General features: G+C 44.4%; 1 protein-coding gene across 16 annotated transcripts in view; it reads left to right on the top strand.

The window, feature by feature from the left end:
- The window catches only part of LOC107389974 (dedicator of cytokinesis protein 9), a 101,084-nt gene that overhangs the window by 30,693 nt on the left and 53,343 nt on the right, over nt 1-17,048 (top strand). For 12 of the 16 annotated variants that reach the window (XM_054746895.2, XM_054746898.2, XM_015966430.3 and 9 more), the window contains exon 2: nt 10,484-10,600. In XM_054746895.2, coding sequence (XP_054602870.1) covers nt 10,484-10,600 — 117 coding nt within the window. Of the gene's footprint in view, nt 1-5,628; nt 5,974-10,483; nt 10,601-17,048 lie in introns of those variants that run through there. The other 4 variants (XM_054746897.2, XM_054746896.2, XM_015966429.3 and 1 more) reach the window with 1 other exon arrangement.

Here is a 17,048-nt window from a genome sequence, read left to right as displayed (position 1 = left end):
CAGCTGGGAGGAGACCCAAGAGAAGACCCAGGACAAGCTGGAAGGACTATTTGAAAGTGACATTTGAAAGCAGGGAGCTGATAAGCTGGTTGGGACCTTGCAGCTTGATATTTAGCTCTGACAGGTGCTTGTGATGTCCACCATAAAGGCCAGGTCACTGAGGAACTTGCCATCACTGAGCTCCAAGACAGGTTTCCCCTTCATCTCCATGAAATGTCTGACTTCTTCCCGCAGTGTATAAAACCGTACAAGCATATTTGCACAGCTCAGCCAGCGCACTTCACAGTGATAAACAAGATCTCCGTACTCCGACTCAAGCTCGCAGAGGAGCTCTTTGAACTGGCGGTTGTTCAGCTCTCTGCTTTTGATGAAGTTTATGGCTGACATAACGGTTTTCATTACGTTGTTTAGCTTCAGGGAATGTGCACAAAGACTCTCTTGATGTATGATACAGTGGCAAACAATTAAATCACTTGCATCCAGACCCAAACGGCTCATTTAGGTTTTTTACCAATGCAGTCAATCCTTTCTGACCTCCAACCATTGCAGGTGCTCCATCAGTGGTGATCCCGCTCAGCTTTTTGGATGGCCGTTTAAAATTGTTCATTGCCACAACAACTTGTTGAAACAAATCTTCACCTTTAGTAGTGCCGTGCATGGCTTGCAAAGAAAGCAACTCCTCCTCTGTTTCAAAATCGACTGTAATTCCTCCTCTGGTAAAGGGACTGAATGGCCCTTAACAGAAAGCCACCCACCCCATACTCCTGGAGCGTCCCCCACAGGGTGCCCCTGGGGACACGGTCATAAGCCTTCTCCAAATCCACAAAGCACATGTGGATTGGTTGGGCAAACTCCCATGCCCCCTCCATCACCCTTGCAAGGGTATAGAGCTGGTCCACAGTTCCACGGCCAGGACGAAAACCACATTGCTCCTCCTCTATCTGAGATTCAACTATCGATCGGACCCTCCTCTCCAGTACCTTGGAGTAGACCTTTCCAGGGAGGCTGAGGAGTGTGATCCCCCTATAGTTGGAACACACCCTCAGGTCACCCTTCTTAAAGATGGGGACCACCACCCCGGTCTGCCACTCCCTAGGAACTGCCCCCGATGACCACGCAATGTTGTAGAGACGTGTCAACCATGACAGCCCTACAACATCCATAGCCTTGAGATACCCAGGACGAACCTCATCCGCCCCCGGGGCTCCGCCGCTGTGTAGTTGTTTGACTACCTCAGCAACTTCTGCCCCCGAGATCGGACAGTCCATCCCCAGGCCTCCCAGCTCTGGTTCCTCCTCGGAATGCGCATTGGTGGGATTGAGGAGCTCCTCAAAGTATTCCTTCCACCGTCCGACTATAGCCTCAGTTGACGTCAGCAGCTCCCCATCCCCACTGTAAACAGTGTGAGCGAGTTGCTGCCTTCCTCTCCTGAGGCGCCGGACAGTTTGCCAGAACCTCTTTGGAGCCGATCGATAGTCTTTCTCCATGGCCTCACCAAACTCCTCCCACGCCCGAGATTTTGCCTCGGCAACTGCCACTGCTGCACCCCGCTTGGCTATCCGGTACCTGTCTGCTGCCTCCGGAGACCCACAGACCAGCCACGCCCTGTAGGCCTCCTTCTTCAGCCTGACGGCTCCCCGAACCTCTGGTGTCCACCAGCGGGTACGGGGGTTGCCACCACGACTGGCACCGGCCACCTTACGACCACAGCTAGCAACAGCCGCCTCGACAATCGCAGAGTGGAACAAGGCCCACTCGGACTCAATGTCCCCCACTGCTCTCGGGACGTGGTCAAAGCTCTGCCGGAGGTGGGAGTTGAAGACCGTCTTGACAGGTTCTTCTGCCAGGCGTTCCCAGCAGACCCTCACTATGCGTTTGGGTCTGCCAGGTCTACGCGGCATGTTCCCTTGCCATCTGATCCAACTCACCACCAGGTGGTGATCAGTTGACAGCTCCGCCCCTCTCTTCACTCGGGTGTCCAAAACATACGGTCGCAGGTCAGATGATACGACTACAAAATCTATCATCGACCTGTGACCTAGGCTGCCCTGGTACCAAGTGTACCGGTGGGCATCCTTATGTTCGAACATTGGTCCGCATAGCCGGTAGTAAGTCGGACCTGTTCCCAGTGAGGGTTGGACTCCGCCAGGGCTGCCCTTTGTCACCGGTTCTGTTCATCACATTTATGGACAGAATTTCTAGACGCAGCCGTGGTGTGGAGTGTGTCGAGTTTGGTGGCAGGAGAATCTCGTCTCTGCTTTTTGCGGATGATGTGGTCCTCCTAGCTTCATCCAGCTCTGACCTTCAGCTCTTGCTGGGTAGGTTCGCGGCCGAATGTGAAGCGGCTGGGATGAGGATCAGCACCTCCAAATCTGAGACCATGGTTCTCGACCGGAAAAGGGTGGCTTGCCACCTCCGGGTCGGGGGAGAGGTCCTACCTCAAGTGGAGGAGTTTAAGTATCTCGGGGTCTTGTTCACGAGTGAGGGTAGGAGGGATCGGGAGATCGACAGGCGGATTGGTTCGGCGTCTGCAGTGATGCGGACGCTGAGCCGATCTGTCGTGGGGAAGAGGGAGCTGAGCCAGAAAGCCAGGCTCTCGATTTACCGGTCGATCTACGTCCCAATCCTCACCTATGGTCATGAGCTTTGGGTAATGACCGAAAGAACGAGATCGCGGATACAAGCGGCCGAAATGAGTTTCCTCCGTAGGGTGGCCGGGCTCAGCCTTAGAGATAGGGTGAGGAGCTCGGACATTCGGGAGGGACTCGGAGTAGAACCGCTGCTCCTCCGGATCGAAAGGAGCCAGTTGAGGTGGTTTGGGCATCTGGTCAGGATGCCTCCTGGACGCCTCCCTGGGGAGGTGTTTCGGGCATGTCCTGCCGGCAGAAGGCCCCCGGGTCGACCCAGGACACGTTGGAGAAGTTACATCTCCAATCTGGTCCGGGAACGCCTTGGGGTCCTGCCGGAGGAGCTGGTGGACAAGGCCGGGGAGAGGACGGCCTGGAGCTCCCTAGTTGGGATGCTGCCCCCGCGACCCGGACCCGGATAAGCGGAGGAAGACGAGACGAGACGAGACGAGACGAGACTGTAATTCCACGCACAAAAATTGCTAGCTGTGGCGTGTTAGTGATGTCTGTCGTCTCATCACAGGCCAAAGAAAAATACTTAAAGTTTCTTGCAGTGTCCTTCAGTGTATTTTTAATATCCTGTGCCATATCAGCAATCCTGTCAGACACGGTTCTTCGAGACAAACTGATGCTTTGAAATGATTGCACCTTGTCGGGGACGAGCAGGTATGCGGCAGCTACTAGGCACTCCTTTACAAACTCTCCTTCAGCATGTGGTTTCAGCTTCTTTGCTGTTAATGCACTCACCTCGAAACTTGCACGCGTAATATTCTCTCTGTCAGTATGTGGACGTGTGAAAGCTGCTTGTTGAGCAATCAAACTCCCGACAAAGAGCCCTTATTTTATCCATGCGCATTTGTCCTTTTAACTCCGCAAGTTTACCATGTTTTAAAGGGTAATGGCGCTTGAGCAGGGTCCGAAATTAACACTCGCCACTCGCCAAATGCGAGCAAATTGCTCCATTTGGCGAGTAAATTTTTGAGCTCTATCTGCCACCTGGCGAGTAAATGTTTGCACCAAATTAGTTATGTTTATCAGTCATCTTCCATGGATTTCTGATACTCCTCCCGCCTGCATGCAACGTACACAAACGTACGTGAAACGTGAGCACCGCATTCAACGTCATTTCCACCTATCCCATTCAATCAGTTTATCAAGTTAGCAGTTAGCTTCGTGTTAAAACTAGCGGTGAAATGTGGCGGTTTTTAACTGGAGTCAGCCTGCCTTCCAAAAGAAAACTCATTGAACTGGAAGAAAAACCACCAGGACCAGTGGCAACCAGAAGATTTTGTGAAAGTGGCGAACTGGAGATGGCGGAGTCATGAGACAATGGCTGCATTATGATGGCCACGTAGCGTTGCTGCCTTTCACAGACACTTTTTCTGCTCGTGCTGCAAACCGGATAGCCGTCTTCTATCAGCTGTCCCTCTGCATTCTTCAAATATCCAAAATATGCCCATACTTCCTTCTTTGAGGGATAATAAATGTCCCGAGTGCTAAAGTGCGCATGTGCCGCCTGCAACTTCAGCAGATGATACGGTGGCTGGTAAGGGTCACCGCGCCTACACCGCAGCCACGGTAATCCACAGAGATAATATATTTAAAAAAAAAAACAACGGTTATTATTATTGTCAACTTTTTTACCAGGGTATACTGTTACACCGGTTACCGTGACAACCCTAGCCCTGACACACTTTCAGATATTCTCATGCTGCAGCTGTGTTCTCCAGAGATCAAGGACTAGGACCCAAATGAGTCTGTAATGCTTTGGCACAAAGACGGTGTCAGAAGCTGGAGGCCAGACTTCATGGACAGAGAAAACAAGGAGTCTGACTAGACTTCAATGAAAAAGTTCATAAAAACATCTCTATAAATAAATAGTACAAATAACAAAATAGTTTTTTTCTTATTAATTGATGTTTTAATTATTTTGTCACTCTGTTTGGAATCAACATAATATAGAATAACACGCTTTAGGTAGATCTAAATCATTTAGAATTTTGGCCGGTAAAAAATATGCTTGGCCGGTAGATTTTCATCATCTACCAGCCAACTTGGCCGGTGAGTAAACAATTTAATTTCAGACCCTGTGCTTGAGATTCGCCTTTTTCATTACTGCCAGCGCATCACCACAAACTAAGCACGCTGGCTTGCCTCTCACTTCAACGAAGAAAAAAATCATTTGTCCCATTTTCCTGGAATACACGGCATTCTGCATCCACCTTTCTCTTCTTGACAGCAGCCATGATTAACGCTTAGTCGTCTGTCTCAATCACATAATGATGTTCATCTCATGGTGCATTCACTGACGCTGAGCCTAACTCGGACATACAATTCCATCTGTTTTATCGCTGAAAAAGAAAAATTTTCCCCAACTTTCTAAAACAAATTTTCATTGATAAATTCTAAAGGTTTTTGGTCTGGCGGTCCGGTTAAAATGGTCTTGCGTGCCATATACAGCCCTGAGGCCGTACGTTCCCCACCCCTGTCGTATCGTCTCCCCTATATTGTGACATATATCGTATCACCACATTCTTTCCAATACACCAAAAGACTGGATTCATTCCCTGTGTGAGGCCCATGTGTGACAGCGTTAAGGGAGCGGCTGTCCACCCTCCTCCTCAACTTGAGCTGAAATTCAGGCGTGAAAAGATAACATCCTCCCCTGTGGTGGCCCACCAAAGAATCCAAGTCCTCTCCTAGGTTGGTCAGATGGAGGCTGCTTTGTGTTGGAATGCCCCTCAAGCATCTCCAAAGCAGTGAATTTAGAGCTGGACCCAAATCTCAGCTTTATAAGTAATAGATTAATGTTAAAAAGTCTACCTGTGGTATCAGATCGTAACATTTCCTCTTAAAGCTCTTCTTTCAGCTGTTCCGTGAGGTGTGGACGAGCCCTGACCAGACTGTAATACTTGAGGAATGTTTACTTTGTTTTCTTTTGCCGGCCCTGTGTGACAGTGCAGGTGGTTGGTGTGTGTGTCAGTGTGTGGGGTTGGATAGCGTGTGTGTGTGTTTGTGGGTGAGAGGGTTTTTAACTTCCTCCGGCTGCTCATTTGTGTGTAGGAGGGGCTATCTCCTCGGTCTGGGTGTGAGTCCGCTGTTTTCAGTCAGAGCAGTCTGAGTTGGAGTTGGAGAAGGAGAACATATTTTTTTACTATATTTTTTCTGATATGCTTGCATTTCACTTCTTTTTGGGATCTAAATCAGAAGTATCTCACCAGGGTTGTTGACAATGCAGGGAAGAGCTAATAAGTCTCCTAAGAAGGAGCTGGTCATTGAGAGCCCGCAGCAGTTCAAGACGTCTGCCGCAGCTGAGGCTGAGGTAGATCCGGTGCCACAGGTGGTGGTAAGTCCAGAAACTCATCCTTATATATTTTTTTTTATAGCTGCGCTCGTCTACTGGAACATCTTTCAGCTTGTAGCGCCGTTTAGGTCATAAAACCCCGAAGCAGGTGTCATGTGAGCATCTTTTTCATTACCCATAATGCTTCCAGCTCACATTTAAAACCTGCAGCGTCAGCAGCAACCCAGAGGAATGTTTGAACTTTACTACCAGCATCAAAGATCATTTAAAGACTTCCCCATGGCCTGTAAAGCATTTTATTTGGCTCAAAAGTCAACGCAGATGACGGTGTTGATTTTTATCCTTTGAGATGAAGGCTCCCAGTGGCTTTGGCACCTTGGAGTCATCTGAACAGTCTTTGGTGAAAGGCTGAATGTATCGTTTGGTGCAGAAATACGACACAGAACCATTGTTTTAGGCTGCGTCAGAGTGCAGTGACAGGAGGAGTGGGAGCTACAGATTAACAACTGCTGGATCACCAAAGGGAGGAGATGGACTCATACACATACTTTCTAGCGCTGATATTCGCCTCCTAACTTCATCATAAAATTCATAAAACTGGCTTGTTTTAGATGCTTTTTCAAGACTTGATCTGTCTTTAGAAATATAAATGATCTTCTCCTTGAGGTCAGCTCTCTGGGCTGTGAATGACCAAGCTCTTCATGTCAGTTTCCTTACTCATTCCTGAGTGTACTTAGTGGTTGACCACTCTTAGCTACTGACAAAGCAAAGTGTGTGTGTGTGTGTGTGTGTGTATGGGGGGGGGGGATTACCCAACAACAGAGCAGGTTCAGGAATGCATCAGCAGTGGGAAAAGGTTAACATAACCATTATGAGGTCAAATATTTCATTGGCTACATTTTTTAAATATTAAGCGTTTGGTTTGGTGTACCGTAACGTCACCAGGTGTTTGTAGATGTAGCGTTTTGGTCAATCTCTTAAAATCCTAAATAACTCTTTGTTTATTTTATCAAAGCACCTGATTTATTTATCTAAGCCTGCTGCCTTCCGTACCTGGATCAGCTTGTCTGATTGGGTCAGTAGTTTCCAGAGTGACCCGTCTCGCATGCAACTGCAATCTTAGCATCTGTCTTTGTGCATTCTGCAAAACAAAAGGGGAATGCAGCGCACATGAATGCACCTGTTCTTTACCAGTGAAAATGTGAATGAAGTCTTGTTTTTAGTAGTGGCTCAATCTCTGCCCTGATAGCTCAGAATCAGGTCCCGCCTGCTCCGTCAGTGTATTACGACGTGTTTTGTCGGTTTTCATGACTTCCTCTGAGATCAAGCGTTATCATTCCCAGATGTGAAAGTAAGAAGTGATCCATGGTGTCACTCAGCTCTGATGTCTGATGGTGTGTCATGGTTAATTTTTCCCTTATGAGTCCTCCAATCAGTCACGCTGATCTCCATCTAATCGGTATCTTTACAACTTCTCCAGACACTGAGGTTCACGTAACAGCTTTTTAACATTGGTTGTAGATTTTTGCAGCCAGTTAAAACGGTGCTCCTTAGTGTGAGGTCGTAGAGGAAAGGGGATTTAGAAATTGAAATGGCTATAGCTCTGCTTCTCCTGCCCTTCCATAGTGAGGTGAACACCACATGAGCATGCGCGGAAAACTAAAACAGTAGTCCGATGTAGTGCATGGTTGAACAATTCACTAATCACTTAGTTCCAACACAAACAATACACAAAAGGTAAATCGCTTTTCGTTCAATAATTCAATGCGGGTAAAGTTAGCATTTAAGCTAGCAGCTTATTTGCAGCGTTCAACAATTATCAGCAGTATTATTTATTTTATTTATATTAAATTCTAGTTACAATTTTCTAACATTTAATGAATTCGTTAGTATTTACCTGTCCAAAAGAAATTTCCTACTCGTCACCAGGTTTGAGCCCTTGCAGATCACAAAGCTCCCGCCATCTTTTCAAAGTGTCTCTGATGTAAATTCTACTCGACTGCCGTAAACGTCTTGCAGCGACTTGTGCAGAAGGACCTTAATGGGCTCGACACACGGGAGGCGACAAACGACCGCGATCAGCCAAATTTGTCGCCATCGCTTTTATTACCTGACACACGGGAGGCGATCCGCGGCAAAGCCGTCTACGCGTTCTGTTCCATGGCGAAATCGAAACTTCCGTTGTTTTGTTTGGCTGTGTCAGGTTGGAGGGAGTTAAGGTTATTTAAGCGGTTCAGAGTTAATAAAGTGGTAGATATGATGTTTCACAAGGTGCTGCTAGAGTTATGTGAAATCTTACTTCTGATTTTACTATATAAAACATAGTAATAATCAACTTCTCCTTCATGTTTGCTCGGAGGTGTACGGAGCATTATGTCCGCTCATTGGTCAGTGAATGAAACCTCCGTTGATTGGTCCTCGTCCGAGCGACAGCGATGAAAAGTTGAAAATGTTTCAACTTTCTGGGATCGCGTCGCTGGGTCGCCTGTGCACGACACGTGCACGAGCGCAAAATTTCGCACGCACGTTTTTCGCGTTTCGCTTGGTAGGAGGGAGACCCGCGATTATCGCTTTGTCGCGCATGTCTCATTGAAAATGAATGGAGGAGAGGCAATGTCGCCTCCCGTGTGTCGAGCCCATTAAACTGTTTATTTTCTTTGACATGTCAAAGGCAGTAGAGGAATTGGTAACTTCAGTACTTGTTTTGGTTGCAACATTACAAACCTCAGTCTTCTTCTTCTCTGTACACAAGTAAAAGCTGAATAATTCATATTCTCATTGATTGACAGTTCCCTCTTGTGGACACAAAAATCAACACTCTAGGCTCGTGTAAATGACTCTTTTTGCTGTAGAGGCGAGGAGAGGGATTTAGGAGAAATATAAATTTAAAAAGATTACCTACTTTATATCATAGATCAGGGTCAAATAGGCAAATTTAAGCACTTTTTAAGTTACTTTAAAATACTTGAACAATGTCCTCCAGCTTTAAAGGTGAGTTTCACTGAAAATAAACATTTTACTTATTATTTTTGATTGCAATCGGACACTCTAAACATGAAAATAATCTTCTACACCTATCTCCTGCATTAGCGCCTGATAGAAAATAGACGGTGAAACTCTAGGATTAGAACAGATCTACGTCACACTGTCACTTAACATTCATGGCCTCACTCATCTTGACTCACGATGGGGAAGGCTGTTGTTGGTTTTAGCGTCCAGGAAACAGCAGAGAACGTCTCAACTAGCAGAAGCTAACCATTAGCATTAGCTACTCCACCACACAGCAGAACTCCTCCAGGCTTGTGTTATTTGTGGAGATCAAACATTAACATAGAAAAGCGAACAGAGTCAGTGAGTCACGTTGCTGTTAGCCAATTAGAGGTAAGATGTCCAAATCTCAGGAAATAAGACTCCAAATCTTGCCGTCTGCTGCCAATTTCTCCTCCAGCTGACTTGTACATCCTCAAATAGGTGCACCAGAGCTTTTGTTCGCACAGAAACCGACTTACAGGGCATGTATACCTCGTAGAGACCACTGCAAATGTATTAAACGCATAAGTAAAGTTGTCCTTTAAAGACACCTGTGGGTAAAAACTGATTTGTATGTATTTTCTATCAAGAGTGTGTGTGTGTGTGTGGGGGGGGGGGGGGGGGGGGGGGGGGTCCACGAGGCTAACATTTGCTCTCCTGTTGACCTGCCCAGTGTCGGAGCTAATGAACTCTCTCTGCACAGATGGAGTCCTGATTGACTTGTCACAACACACTTAAGTGATAACATGTTATCTTACGGAAGCATATCTCTCAATGTGACGGCACAGCTGGATGAGTCACCGTAGAGTCCATTGTGTCTGATGTATGATCCCCTGGATTAGACTCACGGGCTGGGATGAAACATGCTGACTGGTATTTTGGTACAGTGACCAAGATCATTCAGAAATCTTTTTTTAACGTAGCTTTGTTATTTAGTACACTTTAGTCTTCTCTGTGTCACATTTAGCAATCATCATACAGGTCTGTGGAAGATCTTATGTACAATGAAGGTTTTAGCTTTTATTTAAGTAACTAACTTCACTCATGTTTTAGTGAATACAGGTGGATGAATGCTAAATGATATACAGCCTGTATTGATTTAGCATCTTCAATAGTCCTAGAACCCCCCCAATGCTTTACAACACAGACACACACTCACACCCTGATAAAATGTAAACAAACAAAAGAAATCAATTTCTTATCTTTTCTCTTTTCATGCTAATTGAGATCCATTTTTAAATGATTCCCTGGATCTACCGACTGCTTCGGTTTACAGATGAATCAATTTATCGATTTACTGATTTTCTTTTATGGAAAGAGGGAAGAAAACTATTCTTGTCATAACTGAAACTTACATATGTGATAGTTATACCAAAGCTTACAGTATTAAAGACAATAAAACTATGATGTTTTCCTTTTCAAATCCATACTGCTAATTTGATTTCGTTTTCAGATGCGCCCACTTGACGAGCCTCTGCTAAAACGTGTTAGTAGTGAACGCTTTTTTTCTTGTGCTCCACAGGTGAAGCCGAAGGTGATCGAGCCGCTGGATTATGAAAATGTTCTGGTGCAGAGGAAGACACAGATCCTCAGTGATGTCCTCAGAGACATGCTGCAGTTCCCTCTTGAGGACTTTGAGGTGAGTTTTAGGCATTTTGTTCAACAGCCATAAATGCGCCATCTCTCCATCATCAGTATTCACCTACTAACATGTTTTCTTTGTTGTGTTTATTTAGTTTAGTGTGTTTTTTCTATGGTGCAGGCGGGACCTCTGTTTTTGGGCTCCGGGTGGGGTTTTCCGTTTGTTTACTTTGTTCTACGCTGTGGCGAGTAAAGGGTCATGGGCCATCTTTTTAATTGGCTCAATCTGGCCGTAATGTTGTGAGAGCAAGTGTTATCGCTCACCACACTGTGTGCAGGACTTTGGCTTTGTCAAACTTTCCACGCTGCTGCAGAAGGAAAATCTAAAATGGAAATCTGGACTGTGCTGGCGCTTCAGGAAACGAGAGCTCTTTGAGGGATGTCCTTCCCAAAAGCAGCACCGAGAAGACATTAAGCCTGTCTCAAGCACTCTGTCTCCTAGCTGCACATTGAGTTTTATAGAATCAATCTGATACCTGGATTGGTATAGAAATCCCTCCTGAGAGAGAAGTATCTGAAAGCTCAAACTCCAAATGTAATGATGGGAAAAGCAGGAGGGATTGAAGAGTTTACAGTATAACTTGTTGTTCTGCCTTAGTCACTTTAACCTTTCACATAAAGAGTAAATACTGCTTTAATTTCAACATTAATGACTAAAGTATGATCCTCATTAATTCTTTGGCTTTTTAAAGCTGCTCTGAAAATTCAAGAACTTAGTTCTTTTAAGGTTCATGGTAATATGCACAAAAATTAAAAGGGAAACTAAAGCTGAGATGCAATTTTATGCAAAATGAAATTAAACTCTGCATTAAAGCTGGGGTGTGTAGTGTGATGTAATCAAGGACATGAGGAGGAGATGTTGAGCATACATACAAATAGCCTTGTAGCGCTAGGAGAGGGCCGCTGAGGCTGCATGTTTTTGATATGTTCCTGCTCAGACACAGCTGATTCTAACTACTGAATTTTCTCCCCAGCCTTCACCGGGTTCTGCAGGAGCTGCTAATCATTCGTTTTACTCAAGTATGCAGTGTTAAAGCAGGAAACATCTAAAATTGGCATCTGTTTGGCATTTCCAATGCTATCACACCCCCGCTAATGCTACAACTAACACAATAGTCCGATGTAGCGTAAGGTTTGTGTGCTACACTAATCACTTAGTTCCAGCACACAAATGATGAATCCCTTCCCTTCCACAGTTAGCTTGACGTTCACAGGCTTACAATAATTCAGTGCAGTTCGAGCTAGCATTCAAGCTAGGTTGGTGTGCTTGCTGGGACAGACTGACCTCTCCCTACTTGTGGATATACCATCAAATTGGTCAGAAGCTCTATGTTTATGTTATATTTATGTATTTAGTAGACGCTTTTGTCCAAAGCGACTTACAAGTGATAAAAGGCATATTGCCCTTGAGGCTAACAACAACAATAACAACGACAACATTGACATTAGTCATGGAGAGTAGGGAACAAGGAGTGGACAGTAGAGGGGGAGACGGGTGCAGGGAGGGTGTTAGTTTAGAAGATGATCTCTGAAGAGCAGGGTCTTCAGGAGTTTCTTGAAAATTGAAAAGGAAGCCCCTGTTCTGGTAGTGCTTGGAAGGTCATTCCACATTTGTGGAACAATGCATGAGAAGAGTCTGGATTGTCCTGAGCGTGGTGTAGACACTGCTAGCCGACGATCCTGTGATGACCGGAGCGGCCGGGCCGAGACTTTAGCCTTTGCAAGAGGATTCAGGTAGATGGGAGGCGTACCATCTCGGACTTTGTGAACCTCTATAGGCTCACATAAATCATTTGCTGTAGAGGCCAGGGGAGGGACTTAGGGGAGATATACATTCTGAAAGATTACCTTCTTTCTATCATCATACAGGGTCAGATGGTCACTTTTAAGCGAATTTGAAGTTAAGAAATGTAAGCTACGTTCCCCAGTTTTAAGCCACTATGTGTTCATTCAACCAAATTAAACAGTTATTCTAATCATCTAAATGTTGTTTGAGGTGCAGCAAATAAACTGCATTTAACCATTTCATGTCCACACCTTGAAATAAGTTTATCTCTTTTGCTGCTTTTATTCTTTTTATTAATTTGGGGCAATAAGGGTTAGACTTATAAGATTAATTTACACTGCTAATGATAATATTGATGTTCATGAAGTAATAATGTAAAGTCACACTTTTTAAACAATCCCCCCCTCCAAAAAAATAAATAAATAAATCATGCGTTACAGCTGATGACACGATGGGTTTGTCTAGTTGTGGTTTCTATTGCGTGGAAGGCCTGACAGCTGGGTGTTAGGTGACATCTCAGCAGCCATGACTTTGTCTTCTCAGCCTGCTGTCATAAAAATAACATGCCAGTGTTACAAGCAGTGTGTCGTTAAGGGCTGACAGGTGATGCTGAGACACAGTCACTCAACTTAACATCTGTTTCTGCCTTCTCAGAACTATAATCACTTTGTGCTGCAGTGACAGAAGGCTGTTCCTTTGCCTAAAAACAAGTATGCGATTATTAAGTCTGCAAAAACAGCCAGAAAGTGATGGTTCATATGGCTTAAATAGCTTTTTTTTCTGAATTTAAACCCTTGCCCTTGCTTCTCTTTTTCCCCCAGACTCGCCAAACATCACATGTTGCTTCTTTTTCTTTTTAAGTAAATGTTTTATCATCTATTTTGTTATGAATGCTGATTGTTGTGATTATCAGGTCTTGCGATCATCATTGACTTTTTTTTCTCTGTAGTCCTTTTAAACCCTAAAACTTTTTTCTGCAAAGGCTAAAATATTCTAAATAAAATGCAGAAGTATTCCGGTGTTTGGGATTGTTTTTCCTTGGATCTATTCTACCTTGTAGCCCTTTATGGTGACTTGTAACCCAGTTTAACTCTTCCTGTTTGCGTCCTACCTCTGTCATTGTTTATTTCTGCTTCCTGGGTTGTAAAGAGTGTAATATTTCCTACAGGAAACCTCGCTAGCAGACAGGAAAAGGAACCTCCAGGTTCACTAATGAGCGCTTGTGTAGAGTTGGGTTTAGTTGACCTGTGCTCAGTCGCAAAATGAACGCGAGGTTATGGATCATGGAGTAGGCCTCGGTTGTTTTAAACCTGTTTCCTTTGGTGTATCGCAGGCATTCACAGCAAAATGCTTGATGACTCATTTTTTGAAAAAAATTCTAAAAATTAAATATAATAAAAATGTTTTAATTTGGCTCGTTAGCTAGATCTGTTCAGAAATGTATCTTTGGTTGTTTTGGTAGATTCACAAGTAATTGTAAATGCAGCTCACGAGCACAAAACCAGAAACTTCCTTGAACATCTTAGGTGTGTTCTTGCTGTGTTCTATTTCTAATTCCATGCTGTAGTTCCTTTTTAAAACACAGAACAGTTTTGTTACCTGTTTTCCCGCTACGTTTCGTTTGTGGCTGCAAACTTCCTGTTGTGAGGAAGTTTCCTGTTCGTAACATCAGCTGTGTTATGGAAATTATCTGTTTAATTATTTTAATCCTACTAACTAATGTATTACTTTATGCTTGGAAGCATACTCACACTCAGACACACCCACACATTCTTGTTCTTCCCATACACACACACACTCTCTCTCTCACTCATGACCTCACTCCCATTCACACACACACCTCTGTTCCTTTCTTATCTCATGTTATAAAATAAACTGGCAGAGCAGAACTCGGGGCAGTTGCCTCGTGCTCTGCCACATATTGCAATTTGGTTTACTTGTCTTCTTATTGTTCTCTCTCTCTCTCTCTCTCTCTCTCTCTCTCTCTCTCTCTCTCTCTCTCTCTCTCTCTCTCTCTGTGTGTGTGTGTGCAAGAAGTGGGTTTATTGATAAAATCCCAAACAAGCTGAAACTCTCAATGGACGCTTGTGTTTCTTGTTAGCTGGAAGGGCTTATGAGCAGTCAGGTGCATCATTTTAAAAATACATTTCTCTCTACAACCTCATAGTGACAAAGTTGCTTAAAGCAAATTACTCAAGTATGAATCTGTTTACACTGTTTTTATTCTCCTTTTGTACAGTGGATCTTTTACTGTAGTTTTTAATTAGCTTTTCTTTTCAAATCTGGTAAAAATCTATCATGGACATGAATTTAAGCATGATATTTAATGATGTCCTTAATTACATTACAGTGGGGCAAAAAAGTAGTCAGCCACCGATTGTGCAAGTTCTCCCACTTAAAATGATGACAGAGGTCAGTAATTTTCATCATAGGTACACTTCAACTGTGAGAGACAGAATGTGAAAAAAAAAACATGAATTCACATGGCAGGATTTTTAAAGAATTTATTTGTAAATCAGGCTGGAAAATAAGTATTTGGTCAATAACAAAAATTCAACTCAATACTTTGTAACATAACCTTTGTTGGCAATAACAGAGGTCAAACGATTACTATAGGTCTTTACCAGGTTTGCACACACAGTAGCTGGTACTTTGGCTCATTCCTCCATGCAGATCTTCTCGAGAGCAGTGATGTTTTGGGGCTGTCGCTGAGCAACATGGACTTTCAACTCCCTCCACAGATTTTCTATGGGGTTGAGGTCTGGAGACTGGCTAGGCCACTCCAGGACTTTCAAATGCTTCTTACGGAGCCACTCCTTTGTTGCCCGGGCGGTGTGTTTGGGATCATTGTCGTGTTGGAAGACCCAGCCACGTTTCATCTTCAAAGCTCTCACTGATGGAAGGAGGTTTTGGCTCAGAATCTCACGATACATGGCCCCATTCATTCTGTCCTTAACACGGATCAGTCGTCCTGTCCCCTTAGCAGAAAAACAGCCCCAAAGCATGATGTTCCCGCCCCCATGCTTCACAGTAGGTATGGCGTTCTTGGGATGCAACTCAGTATTCTTCTTCCTCCAAACACGACGAGTTGAGTTTATAACAAAAAGTTCTACTTTGGTTTCATCTGACCACATGACATTCTCCCAATCCTCTGCTGTATCATCCATGTGCTCTTTGGCAAACTTCAGACGGGCCTGGACATGCACTGGCTTCAGCAGCGGAACACATCTGGCACTGCAGGATTTGATTCCCTGCCGTTGTAGTGTGTTACTGATGGTGACCTTTGTTACTGTGGTCCCAGCTCTCTGCAGGTCATTCACCAGGTCCCCCCGTGTGGTTCTGGGATTCTTGCTCACCGTTCTCATGATCATTTTGACCCCACGGGATGAGATCTTGCGTGGAGCCCCAGATCGAGGGAGATTATCAGTGGTCTTGTATGTCTTCCATTTTCTGAAAATTGCTCCCACAGTTGGTTTTTCACACCAAGCTGCTTGCCTATTGTAGATTCACTCTTCCCAGTCTGGTGAAGGTCTACAATTCTTTTCCTGGTGTCCTTCGAAAGCTCTTTGGTCTTGGCCATAGTGGAGTTTGGAGTCTGACTGTTTGAGGCTGTGGACAGGTGTTTTTTATGCAGATAATGAGTTCAAACAGGTGCCATTAATACAGGTAACGAATGGAGGACAGAAAAGCTTCTTAAAGAAGACTTTACAGGTCTGTGAGAGTCAGAGATTTTCCTTGTTTGCAGTGACCAAATACTTATTTTCCACCTTGATTTACAAATAAATTTTTTAAAAATCCTGCCATGTGAATTCATGGATTTTTTTTCACATTCTGTCTCTCACAGTTGAAGGGTACCTATGATGTAAATTACTGACCTCTGTCATCATTGTAAGTGGGAGAACTTGCACGATCGGTGGCTGACTAAATACTTTTTTGCCCCACTGTATCTGAGAGATTACAAAGCACATTATATGTTTTATATGCAACCTTACTGTTCGTCCGTCATGTTTTTCCGTAGTCCCTCCCCTGAGGAAAAAGAACCAGGCCAGACTAAGGTTTTGGCACCAATTATTGTAGTTTTTGCATCTGCAGGGTCCGGTCTGCAGTCTGCAGTCCGGGAGGACCCTCAGTCTGGCCCGGGTTTTTTTTTTCTCCTGGGACGGACGTACGGACAAAAAAAACTCAAATCTTATAGCTGTTAGTTTGAGTAGTAAATAAGGTGGGAAAAGACTGAGCTAGTAGCTGCAATTTTCAAGTTGATTTATATAGAGAGAAAAAAAAAGGAAAATGGTACAGGAAAACAGATCTGGCCTCTCCAAATGGTATATTCAGAGTAACCTGAGCCTCTGCTCACATATTTTTATATAGCTGTGGATCAGTTTGTCAAAATCCAGTGTATCACAAATCTTATCTTACCTAAACAAGGTGTGAAAACCATGGGTGTTGCTGTATCTGGTCCAGTGATTCTCAATTGGTGGGGTTCACCCCCCCCCCAGGGTGGGACCCACCCCCGCCCCTCATGCCCCATAACATTCTTTGGAGATGGGGAGGTGTATGAAAATCTTTTTTTTTCTCGGTCTGAGGCTTTTACTTTGAAATCTGTGTGAATTTTTGCTAGCCTTTCCAATTTGTTGCCCTTTTCTTTTTTTTTTAACTTGCA

The sequence above is a fragment of the Nothobranchius furzeri genome, chromosome 14 (assembly GCF_043380555.1).
Source record: "Nothobranchius furzeri strain GRZ-AD chromosome 14, NfurGRZ-RIMD1, whole genome shotgun sequence".
NCBI classification, from domain to species: Eukaryota; Metazoa; Chordata; class Actinopteri; order Cyprinodontiformes; family Nothobranchiidae; genus Nothobranchius; species Nothobranchius furzeri.
This window is presented reverse-complemented; position numbering and strand designations above follow the sequence as displayed.